Source organism: Mus musculus, chromosome 5 (genome assembly GCF_000001635.26).
Source record: "Mus musculus strain C57BL/6J chromosome 5, GRCm38.p6 C57BL/6J".
NCBI lineage: Eukaryota > Metazoa > Chordata > Mammalia > Rodentia > Muridae > Mus > Mus musculus.
In genome coordinates, this window is record NC_000071.6 from 90,767,865 (window position 1) to 90,781,003 (window position 13,139).

General features: G+C 42.4%; 2 protein-coding genes across 2 annotated transcripts; both read left to right on the plus strand.

Moving 5' to 3' along the window:
- Positions 1-653: 653 nt before the first annotated feature.
- Ppbp (pro-platelet basic protein) lies at positions 654-2,199 on the plus strand. The gene is made up of 3 exons (NM_023785.3): positions 654-859; positions 1,189-1,318; positions 1,453-2,199. Exons 1-3 carry the CDS (start codon positions 739-741, stop codon positions 1,541-1,543), a joined length of 342 nt encoding a protein of 113 aa, NP_076274.1. The 5' UTR covers positions 654-738; the 3' UTR covers positions 1,544-2,199.
- Positions 2,200-4,570: 2,371 nt separating this feature from the next.
- Pf4 (platelet factor 4) lies at positions 4,571-5,519 on the plus strand. Its single transcript, NM_019932.4, has 3 exons — positions 4,571-4,814; positions 5,048-5,180; positions 5,309-5,519. Exons 1-3 carry the CDS (start codon positions 4,718-4,720, stop codon positions 5,394-5,396), a joined length of 318 nt encoding a protein of 105 aa, NP_064316.1. The 5' UTR covers positions 4,571-4,717; the 3' UTR covers positions 5,397-5,519.
- Positions 5,520-13,139: the final 7,620 nt, after the last annotated feature.

The following is a 13,139-nucleotide window of genomic DNA, read 5'->3' on the forward strand; positions in this document are numbered from 1 at the left end:
AAAAATAAAAGAGACAACAAATAAGTTGATCTTGATATTTTTGTACACTCATACAGTAGAAACAAGTAATTTCTTACATAAAGAAATTTTTATTTACATATTTGGATAAAATCAAAAGAAGGTAATTTACTCAGAAGACAGAGAGAAGCCCATAAACTCACACCCAAAGTGAATCCTTCATATTAAGTGACTCAATATTTTTCACCCCACACACCTTACAAATTCTGATACCCAGCAGGAACCAGCACAGGAACTCTCTCTGTCATTTGGTGGGAGTAGAGAAGCTCCTCCTCAAAGACCACAGGCTTGTGACTGAAAGTATGCTCAAGAGTCCACTAAGCCCCAAAACTACTTTGTAGAAAAGGTGTGGCCTGTGACTACCTGCTCACACAGAGAATGCAGTGATCTGACCTAGGTCTGACCTCTAAGTCGGGGGCTATGCATCTGTATGAATCAGAGCCAGAGAGAAACAGCAGGAATGTGGATGAACTGATGCAGAACTGGTAGCTAACTCTGCAGGATTTTTAACCTGTCTGGTTGATATGGGTTGGACACAGCTTGACCATCCTTTTATGGTTACAGAGCCACATACACTCACTTCCCCTTCCCCACCTCTTCGGCAGTATAAAAAGAGGTCTGGAGGCATATAAAGCAACATAGCAGCAGTGTTCTGGGCAGCTCAGCCTCACGTTGTTCCCTCCTGGCTCTGGGGACAGTTCTAGCTCACTGCTCTTCATTATGGGCTTCAGACTCAGACCTACATCGTCCTGCACCAGGGCCTGCCCACTTCATAACCTCCAGATCTTGCTGCTGCTGGGCCTGATCCTTGTTGCGCTGGCTCCCCTTACAGCTGGAAAATGTAAGAGAAATTCAGGGAAAGATGAGTATGAAGGCTGCTTCCCTTCATCATGTGTCTAAGCGGCTTGTGGTGCTCATGGTGGGGCTTGGGGTATGTGCATGGATTGTATCAGTGCTTCTGGGTTTGGAGGATGTAGTGACTAAGAATTCTAAGACATACTTATGAGGACTTCGTTACATGGAAGACAATCTGCTAGCTTTGCCATTCAAAGTTTACAGATCCTATTCACCATGTTTGTGGGAAAGAGGGGCAATTGCCTTCAATTTACAAGTTAGGAAAGGGAGGAGAATAATGCATAGTCACCAATTAAGACTTGTGCTCCATTGTAGCTGATGGCATGGACCCATATATCGAACTGCGCTGCAGATGTACGAATACCATCTCTGGAATCCCATTCAATTCTATCTCCCTTGTGAATGTGTACAGGCCAGGAGTTCACTGTGCTGATGTGGAAGTGATGTAAGTCCCTGATTCTTTGTTCTGCTATTGTCATTATAGAAACCCTCTCCACTCTTTTCCTCTTTCCTCCCTCCTCATGGATCTGTTCTGACAGAGAGGCTGTTGTACACAGACCATCATTTTCTCTTTGGCAGAGCCACACTGAAGAATGGACAAAAAACGTGCCTGGACCCAAATGCCCCTGGCGTCAAGAGAATCGTCATGAAAATCTTGGAAGGTTACTGACCAGCTGCTTCATCTGTGCCAAACCATTTTCCTGCTCAGGAAGGGTTGAGGGTTTGAAATCTGGACTTGGTAGAATTATTTTTCCACTTTGAAATTGGGATGTTCTCTCGTTCTGTCTCAGAAATCACACTGTATTCTGAGAAGGCATGATAAAGAATGTCACAACAAACAAACAAACAATGATGAAGACGGGCAAGCCAAGTTGCAACCTGCAATTTATGGTCTATTTCTGCAGTTCTTGGCTAAGCATTCTGACATGTCCTGCATTTCTCTATTTGAGCTTTTCTTTTCAAATGTACTATGTCAAGTTTTCATTCTGTGTTTTTAATAATTATTTCTTTTAGTTTTGAGATTATAATTACATCCCTTCCCCTTTCATTTTTCTCCCTCTGAACCCTTCTATATACCCATCCTTGCTCTCTTCAAATCCATGGCTGCTTTTTTTTCCCATTGAGCATTGTTATATACATATATAATGATAAATTTCGTAGTGGTCAATTGCAACGGAAATCGCCTGGAGTCAAGCAGTTTTCGCTCTGGTCATGACCATGTTTTTCCAATGTCTTATCCCTAGAATGTCTTGTTTCCAAGCAACCTCTGCAACATTTTACATATGTTTACTTGAAACTGAACACAATAAAATCATAGAAAGTAAATTCTGCAAGTAGTGGTCATTTACTTTATAGTGAATATGTTTAACACCAGTAGCACCAAAAGTGTGAGGTGAAAAAGGGTTTAACACAAACTGTTTTTAAAAACGCCACTATTGTCTGCAACAAAGAAATATGATGGGTCTGATGTACTATTAAAGGTTTTCTATATCCATTCTCTCTCTCTCTCTCTCTCTCTCTCTCTCTCTCTCTCTCTCTCTCTCTCACTGAACTTTGGGGCATCATGTATGCTAAGCAAGTTTTCTGCCACTGGGCCACATTCCTAGACCTCTATTTTTGTTTTGTTTTGTTTTCTTTCTTAATATTGCCAGGTAAAGTCACTAGGTTGTGCCATTTTAAATGCCCTACACTATCAAGAATTGAAAGATGCTAGGCATACCCCCCCGAGCTATAGGAACCCTGCCTAGTAGCCATTTCAGTTTTGTTAGGCTGCTGACCTGCTCTGTGCCTTAGTTTCCTCATCTCTAAAATGGGAATGGTCTCTAGCTGTTTAATAGAGTTGATAAGAGAAAGAAAAGGACTTAAAAATGTTTTAAAGACTGTGTGTCACAATGAGTCACATATAATCGTTAGGCTATTAGCAGAGCTGCTAGCTCTCCTCATATTGCAGAAAGGGAGGAAACCTGACATTTAAGAAATCATGAGACTTGCCTTCGGTTAGAAGTATAGCTCAGTGGTAGAATACTTGCCCAGTATGTGGGAGGCCCTGGGTTCAATTCCCAACAGAGCTCAAAGAAACCTGCCTTAGAAAATAAATGATCAGATTGCACATTGGAAACCTTGCTCGTTAACCATTGGAACTTGACCCTTTCGCTGGTCCTTCCTTCCCTAAGAAGACAGCACTACATATCATCAATTATAGGTACATAGATACTACTTTATTCAGAACTCCCCCTACTATATCCTGGTCTTGGAGAAAGAGAAAATGTCATCTCCTCCAACCTGTACATGGACTTTAGGACACACTTATATGCTAAACATGTAGTTCACTCAAACTCAGCATGGAGGAGAGTTTCCTTCTCTATCTCTACCACCAGAGGGTCAGGCCTGTGGATATTTTATCCATAAAATGAACACTTAATTCAGTAATAACTATGTAAATGTCCATAAACATGTGATAAAGCAGTGAACAGAGTCTCTAGCCATTTTCATTAGCTTCGCTCCAATTATTAAAACCAGCCGTGCCTCTCTGAGGCAGTCTCTCTCTGAAAGCCAACAAGCCTGGATCTTACTGTGGCACTCATTACACTGTGCTTCTTCTTCTTGAGGTGAGAGCATCTTTTACTCTTGTGCACCTGAACTGGATTCTTTTCTTTAAATGGAGAGAAAGGCTGCCTTGCCTGACGTCATTGCCTGAATTCCTTGACTCTGCAAATGCTGAAATCTTTGGCCAAGGCTGCACAGAAGAGTCCCTTGCTGTCCAGATTCAAATCCTCTTATCCATTCTTTTTTGTTTTTTGGTTTTTGTTTTTTTGCTGACTCAGCAGGGGCCTCAAGTTTCAGTTCCCTAAACGCATAGGATTTATAGCATGGTTTGCAGTAGCCATTGTAGTCTATGCTGAGTATTCAGAAATGTATGTCCCAGGGAATTATGCTTGACTGTATCACTACACATGAGGGACAGATACAGGGGCACATAATTATCACCATATACGGCATAAATTAATAAAGAGATCTCCAACTGTTCCAGAAAACTCTTTTATCTAGTCTTTACCAGGATAGAGCTGAGTAGAGAAATAGCTAGACTCAAAGATTTTACCAAAGGAATGCATTCACTACTTCGGTGATTTTTCTAAAGAGTCGTGGGGACAGCAGACCCTGCTTCCTGCAGTAGCTTGGACTGCAGTCAGAAGAGCCTCCAGAATTTCATGCAAGAGGCTCGGGAGAGCTTCCGGATGAGGGTGAAAGTCAGAAGTCATCGCCTAGACATTAACTTTCATCTTTTTAGTGGCAGAAAATAAATTTCCAACCCCACATCTCCAACCCCACAGCGGTCAGCCTCACCACAATCGGCAGGAAGAGTGACAGTGGCTTTGGAGTTACGTGACTGGAAGCCAAGAAGGCAACACATTGATACTGAAGGTGTGTGTTCTGCAAACCCGATGGCGATCTCAGAAAGTTCTCTGCCCCATACAGCATACCTTTTGCTAAATTCCAAGTCCTACTGTTTCTCACTCTGTAATTGTTGATATCAATTCACATTGGAGATGTGGATCCTGCTGCCAGCTACTAGTCAAGACAGCTGGCCTCAGCTTTTTTTTTTTTTTTTTTCTGCTCTGTTTTATTTTAATCTTGGCTGGCCAGATCCCAATTACTGTTCCACAAGTGTCATTGCTTCTGCAGAGCACTTCCTCATCCTGTATCCTGGGTTTCCGGACTGGGCAGGCAGTGAAGATAAAACGTGCTTGGGAAGTCCCAGGAGCTGCTGGCCTGCACTTAAGAGCCCTAGACCCATTTCCTCAAGGTAGAACTTTATCTTTGGGTCCAGTGGCACCCTCTTGACATGAGCGTCGCTGCGGTGTTTCGAGGCCTCCGGCCCAGTCCTGAGCTGCTGCTTCTGGGCCTGTTGTTTCTGCCAGCGGTGGTTGCTGTCACCAGCGGTGAGATTGGGTGAAGGGATGCTAGGGACAGGAAGACAGTTCAGGAGCCTCAGGTGCGGGGAGGTGAACTCTGATGACATCGGGTCATATTGTATGGGCTTTCCACCTGCCTTCCGAGGGGAAGGCGATGCTGTAACCAAGCCTGTGGAAAGGTCCAGAGGTACCACACCGGCAGATGATAGGGTCATCGCTATCTCTTCTACTCCCCTCTTCTTCTCCCCGTTTACCCTCAGCTGGTCCCGAAGAAAGCGATGGAGATCTTAGCTGTGTGTGTGTGAAGACCATCTCCTCTGGGATCCATCTTAAGCACATCACCAGCCTGGAGGTGATCAAGGCAGGACGCCACTGTGCGGTTCCCCAGCTCATGTGAGTCCTGCCCACATCCCCCAGGCCCGTCCTCTCCTCTGCTACCTGTTCCTTCCCATCTCTTCCCTTCTTCCAACCAAGGATCTGTAAAGCAATTCCTTCCCTTTCCCCTCTTTCCCCTCTGACAGAGCCACCCTGAAGAATGGGAGGAAAATTTGCCTGGACCGGCAAGCACCCCTATATAAGAAAGTAATCAAGAAAATCCTGGAGAGTTAGGTATCAGCTGCCTAAATGTCAATTGTGTTACAAGACTCCTGGAATCTTGTCTACTTTTAATGTAACTGCAATCTTCCGATGTTTATATTATCCTTCAAGATTTAAATAAATGCATTGAACCAAGTTGTCATAAAGTCAAGCTATTTTTGTAATGAAGCCAAAAAATGTGTCATGAGTAAGGAAACATCTCCAAAACTTTAAGTATTTTTGATGGGAGGTTTGGTCTAAGAACTGAATTTGCTTGGTGTTACTGGTTGTACGGCAGCTGATGAATATTTGCATATATACTTAATTACATAGTCTCCTGGTTACACTTCGGTTTTGTGTTGTAATTAGCTTTGTCAAAAAAACAGGAAGGGGGCTCAACATAGTGAGTTGCCTTTGAAAATAAGCACCTAAATCAAACTTTGATTCAATTTTCTCAAGATTATCATAAAAATTAAAATAATAAGAGATTAGAGTGAATACATAATGCTAATATGTTGATCCTTTCAAGAAACCGTATGAAAATATCTTTCTTTTTATGAGTTCTTGAAGAAAGTTTATGTTTCAAAAATGAAATATTAAAAATAACTTTTATTCTTATACTATTGCCTGTAGGGGGGTCTTCACCTGGCAAACTTAAGAGTCCTACTAGGACCTATTAATCTATCACCTCACTGCTGCTCCAAGCATGTAGATGTCTTAGCGAGACTTTCTGCAGGATTCTTGGGCTCAGAAGAAACTTGATTTGTAATTCAGTTTTCTTTAAGATCTCCTCATAACACGGTATGCTAAGCAGCCACAGGAAGCAGGGCTGGGACCAGATGGCTTTACGGTCATACTTCAGAGGACAAGTACCACACATTGAGGAAAGAGGAAGATGATGTGATATGTGTATATCATTTAGATATCACTTACTCCCTCCTTCGTCTGGTCTCATAAAAACCTTTGCAGATTCTTAGAACCCTATTGGATAATCTAGAATAAACATTTTCTCTCAATCACCTTCATACATCTGTGAAACCTTTTTCTGTCATGTGAAATGACATTCACAGGCTGTAGAAATCTTGGGGGTGAGATTATTGTTCAAGTTACCTTAATGAGCGGGAAGGCAGACTCTAATTGATAGAAGAAGATGTAGATACTAGCTCACGAATGGACCCAACCTGATTGTTGTGTTCAACCTAACATGACAGTGTAGAGCTGTTTGTTGGCTTAGACTCCTAAGAGAAAACAGAGGATATGCAATTGAGTTCTTTGAGGAAGGGACAACTCTAGAATGATGAATACATGAAAACAGTCACAGTGTGTAGACACTTACAAGGGGTACAGGTATCAGGGGGGAATGTAGGGAACACAATTAGTGATCTTGGTGATCATACAATTAGTTTCTGGCGATTTTCACTTTCAGTGGCACATTTAAGGAAGGTTGCCTAATTATCCTACTAAAGCACATATATAGGCATGGCACTTACCTTCACAAGATGTTCCAAACCAAAGTCCTCAGCATGTTCACCTATAGCTCTACCAGCTGCTTTGCCTTTGTGCCTTTGTGTCTTTATCTATGAAATGGGTTATTGGGTGGTGTTGTATTAGAAAGTGGCTCATATCTGGATCGATCACACCAGGCCATCACAGTCCCACTAGAAGAGGTTTATGGGGGTGGGGGTGGGGGAGTGGGGAAGAGAAGGAGGAAAACAGGGGTGAGGGGTTGGGGGTTCTCTGCCTTTTATTTGGGCCATGAAGTAATCACTCACACCACCGTGCATAGGTGAGGTGCACATGTGAGGCACACCCCAGGAATGTGTGGCAGTTGCCATGACAACAGACACATGAGGGTTCTTGTTGCATATGGGTGATGGCATCGATGGATTCGGAGACTGACTGTAAACAGCTTTTGATGCCAACAGGTGATATATGCAAAAACACGTGCTGTGGTTCCTCACACATAGTTTGGGTTGGATGATCCAGGCTCAATTTTATTGCTATCAATGTTGTTCTCAAAGCACCGTTGCAGTTAATTTAGAGTGGTAAGGCATTCAGGAGGGCAGTGGGAGGAAACTGTTGCAGTCACACTAACCGCTCTTCAGATCAAGTGAATTTAAAGAGAGGTGAAATGACATTGTTCATTCTCCTATCTACTTCCCACCTCTGACACCCTTAGCAGACACGACTCAGTGTGTCAAAGGGACCAAACCAGTTTTACAGCATCAGGTAGTATTGGGGTGCTGAGGTGTTGGGGTGTTAGGGTCTCATAAACCCCTTACTTCATGCATCCTAAAAGCACTTCCAAGCTGCCCCCTTCATGAGCAAGGGCATTGGAGGAGGATTTTGCCACCTGGGAAATCCTGCAGTATGCAGCAGCAACAACCCCTGCCTTTGGACATTTATGGAGTGATAGAGCTAAGTTGCCCTTAAATGTCCTCTGCTTCCAGCCTTGCTTTCTAAGTGGTATATGGGGACAATCAGCAGAAAACATCCACAAACCCAGCCCTCACTCCACAGCCATGGACCCTATCAACCAACCAAAACCACACAAGTGTGTGTTGCTGTCCACAGATCTCTGTTTTTGTTATCTTCGCTTTTCGCCCCCGCCCCCTTATAAGGCTTTTGCAGTTGAAAACAACTTCCTCTGTAATGCACGGTGCATTACAGAGTGAGTTGGTGAGTTGGTTTTAAAGATATGCATCTATAAAGTTTGCAAGACCAAGATAACCGACTAGGCCATCTTCTGCTATGCAGCTAGAGAAACGAGCTCTGGGGGTACTGATTAGTTCATATTGTTGTTCCACCTATAGGGTTGCAGACCCCTTTAGCTCCTTGGGTACTTTCTCTAGCTCCTCCGTTGGGGGCCCTGTGTTCCATCCTATAGATGACTGTGAGCATCCAGTTCTGTATTTGCCAGGCACTGGCACATAGCCTCAGCAGGGCGGGGGGTGGGGGGACGGTATAGGGAACTTTCAGGATAGCATTTGAAATGTAAATAAAGAAAATATCTAATAAAAAATAAATAAAGGCAAAAAAGTACACAAACTAAGTTAAAAAAAGATATGCATCTATAGTACTCTCGTGTTCTTTAGAGGTAAAAGAAATTAGACAAGAAGGGCAAAAATTTTAAGCCTGAAATTTCAACAGAAAGCCTGGTGCCGCAAATAATTCCTTGGCGTGGGGATGGGGGGATGTCTAGCACGATAGACACTTGGTAACAACAGAAACATTCAAATAATAAAACCATAATTGTTTTTTTTTTTTTTACCATTTTATAAAATACACATGATGCCTGATGAACAGTGAGGTAAACCACCTTTCTAGTAAAGAGCAATTGGATATTTTCTTTATTTACATTTCAAATGTTATCCCCTTTCCTGGTCCCCCGTCCTCCCCTCCCCCGGAAACCACCTATCCCACCCTCCCTCCTCCTGCTTCTATGAGGGTGTTCCTCCATCCACCCACCCACTCCTGCCTCCCCACCCTCGATTCTCCTACACAGGGGCATCTATCAAGCCTTCATAGGACCAAGGACCTCTCCTCCCATTGATGAATGACAAGGCCACCCTCTGCAACATATGCAGCTGAAGCCATTGATGTACTAAGTTCGGGTCATCTTATGCTACTGTAACAAAATACTACAGAATCATAATTTAAAATAACTGAAATGTATTTGGCTTCTGATTCTGGAGGTTTTGGGTTCCAAGATGGAGAGGCTACATCGGCTGAGGGTCTTCTTGCAGTCTCATAGCATTCTGCAAGGAAAAAGAAGGAGGAGGGAAAAAGGAAGAAGAGGACAAAAAAGGAGGAGGAAGAAGAGGAAAAGGAGGAAGCAGAGGAAGAAAAAGACGCTCCCCCCCAAGAGACAGAGACCATTCTGACCCCATCCTTCCCAGGAACCCACCTCAGCTACAATGAGTCTTCTGTGATAACAGAACCGACCCACCCGATCCAGTTGTGAGACCCAGGCCTCACCGGCTGATCAGCTCCTAAGTCCTGCCCTCTCGGCACCTTTGCCCCGGGATTAAGTTTCCAGTATAGGAAGAGGGTGAAGAGACATGTTCAAACAACACTTGAACAAACTTCCTCTCTGAGGCAATGTGACATAGGGATTATTCTATCAATATACGTGTTGTTATTGCAGCCTCTGTGGTCAAAGGAATGCGACCTGAATGTAGCACAGTCATCAGGCAGGGTAAGAACGATCAGCTCCATCAGCTGCGGTCAAGAATCAGTATTTAGTCGCAAGGAATTCTGGAGAAATGAGGAATGAATCCCTTTACCCTCAGAATAGCTGCATCTTAATCCATTTCCACTTTAAATCAGTCCATGGGCATCTGATCGCTTCCCCACCCTCCTCTTCATTTTTGATTCAGATGAACGCCTGACAGAGCGCAACTAAGTAAATACCCACCAACTAATAACGAGCGGGAGAGGAACAGTAATGGCACAGTTGAGGGCTGGAGACAAAACACACTACGGAACTTAAGGACACTGTCTTCAACTGCTGACCTTGTTATGTTCCCAGGGAGCACCAAGTTACTCATAGCACGGAACACACCCTCCCCCACCCCCACCCCTGGCACCGCCCTGGTTTGTTGGATGCTTCCGTTCTTGTCACATTGGTTACTAAGGAATCTACCACTCGTTCAGTGCTTGCCCAGAGTTCACCCATTTGCCCAGCCTCACCCTCTGAGCACATGCCCACATGCCGGGATGGTAACTTGCACTCAGAAGGCAAGCACTTCTTTCTTTGCTTTCTCTGCTTAACGAATCTCCATAAAACAAAGCCAGGCCACCCTTTCCACCCTGTGTAACTGAATCTTAAAAGTCTATAGTGTCCTTAACTATTCAGAAACGTCTATCCAGGAGCTAATTCAGTTGCAAATCAGCAATGCTTCTGTCCTTTAAAATCAGTATCCCCGTTAGACCAAGTTTCAAAACTAGCCTGAGGGTGTGACTCCACCAAAGGTCCTCCCACTGTCTTGCCTACTCCCATTTTTACCTCAATAAAACACATTCATTAAAAAGCTGTTTGAACCTCTCATCCCCCACCCCTCAGATAGAATCTAGAAGCAAAAAGCCATCAAAGATATTTCTGATCAGAAGTTAGAAGATAATAAACATAAAAATAATGCTGTAAAGATAAACGTAAAAATCCAGTTCTTATAGTGATCCATACTTTTTCTGGTTAAAAATTAGACCTTCATGTTATGTATGCAAGTTTCATTTGAGGTTTATATATTCATATTTCAAGTTCCTTAATTTTATTTATGATTACATAATATCAGTCTCAATACTATTTTTATTTCCAAGAAAAATCTTTTATGTAACATTTCCCCGGGGGGAAATTTTCTTACTTCTTTTCTGTTGTAACTTTGGCAATCCTCCATTTCTTCTTTTTCTCCTCTAATGACATGCTCTTATAATGACCACCCGTCCCAGGTTAGGAGACAAATGTAAAGATTCTGGTTTATATGGGCTTAGAGGTTGGACAACAAACAGTTCGGTATCCAATTCTCCAAAGTACACACCTTAAAAAACAGGTGTTTAAATAAAAGGGTGAATTTGCTTATTGTATTGGACTGCATCATTCCTGTGTTAAAAACTTTGCAATTTTGATCTAAAAAAGATTTCATTGATTCAAGTGGCATTTAATGAGAAAATAATGATGCCAACACCACCTTTATTGTTTTTTTTTTTTTCATTTACAAAACCAAGTGACTTTGATTCAGTTGTTCCCACGAGTCCACTTCTACTAATCTACAAGAGTTGGCCGGTCCCACAGCATGCTTCACTCTTCTGGCACTTTCTGCAGATGAACCAGACTCGATGACTGTCCACTGAGAACTTGCTTTTACGTCAGTCAGTGTTGATCTGGCTTTGGAGAACATCACAGCAAATTTTCTTCTCGTTTTTCCCTCAGTTACAAGAAGTACACAAGAGATTCAGACAGTATGATTAATGCCAAAAGCAAACTGTTTAATCCTATGAAACACGATGAAGTGTCCCAACTAAGGCAAAAAATATTTTGGATTTTTGCGTTTGAGTAAGTATCTACTCAACAGCAACAACAAAAATCCAATTTCCTTTCTTGAAAGTTAGCTGGTAGAGCACTCAGGTCTGTTAATTACATTTGGGTGCTGTTCTAAGTTGGTTTAGGAGCTTACAATTTTAAATTTATAAAACTTGCAAAGCAATATGGTATCTATGAACCTTTCTTATGGCTTCTCCACTGTGACTCTATGGATACTGAGCATTGCTATGGATACCACTGTGGTCAAATTAGAGAAACAACAGGCACACACAGTTTTAGCAGAACTCTAGACTTTACTAGGACTTGGACTTTTTTTGCTATGTTTTTCATGTCTTCTTTCTATACCAGAAGCTGATCCAAGGTACTGTATCACAATAACTTATAACATCTCAGAGTTTCTGTTTTTTTCTAATTATTTCATGATTTTAATAATTTTGAAGGACATTACTCAGTTTTAAATATTATTCTGATTGTATCTGGAGAGAAAGACACAGAGAAAGGGAGAGACTGTGACAGAGAGACAGACAGAGATAAACAGACAGAGAGAGAGAGAGAGAGAGAGAGAGACAGACAGACAGATAGAGACAGAGACAGAGACAGAGACAGGGACAGAGACAGAGACAGAGACAGAGACAGAGACAGAGACAGACAGACAGACAGGCAAAGACACAGAGAGACAGAGATTAGATTCAGCTATAACTTTTAGAAGACCACACATGTCCTTCTCAGGAGGTCATAACAGTGTACATGGCGTCTTACTGATGAGGGCACACTTCACTAGCTGTCGAAGGTGGATGCTTCCAAGCTTCTCTACAAAAAAGTTGCTACTCTTACAGACGTGGGCAACTTGAGAAAATATGACAAGTTGCATCATTGCTGTAGAAGAAAAGTTAGTTATGCACTTCTGAAACCCAGCTACAAAACATACAGCCATTTGTTGTGCTTCCTTTTAGAATACGGAAGACTGTATCACTCAACCAAGTTTGTAAATTACCAGTCTCCCGAAATTATGAATTATGTATCACAGAGCTTTTTGTCTTTGGGTTTGATTTCCAGGCTTAATGACACATGTTGGCGAAGTAACCTAACCTCTTGGCTTTAGTTTCTTATTTAAAATTCCATAAGGATAACAATAATATTTGCTTTAGAGTGTTGTTTTTATGACTGAATATGCCAACACTTGTAAAGTGCTTAGAAGAACGTAAAATAAACCCTCTGTGCCTTGGGGAAGGTATAAATATTTACTAACATGACTCGGTGTGTGTGTGTGTGTGTGTGTGTGTGTAAACTAACTCAGTAACAAACACAGCATGCTTTGTGTTTTCCAGAATTCCATAAGCTGATATAGCTATTAGTTTATCAAAGAGTGGAAAATTTCAAGAACTGGCCATGCTTGTTCCATACACAAAAGATAAACTATCAAACCTATTGACTGATAATTGTCTTGCCTGCAAGATAGGTTCATGCAATCGTGGTAAGGGCTTTTGGGAGTAGCCAACCAATATCTGACTTGACTTAAGGCCTACTCCAAGAGATGGAACCTAGACCTGACACTGCTTGGGTAACCAAGACACTGAGACTAGGTGACTAGGGACAAGGGGAAAAGCAAATACTACTGTCACACACACACACACACACACACACACACACACACGTAAAGATGTCTCTCAAGGACCTGCTGCTCTACTTGTAGATCAGTGCCTTGCACAGGCATCATCAGAGAAGCTTCCTCCTGC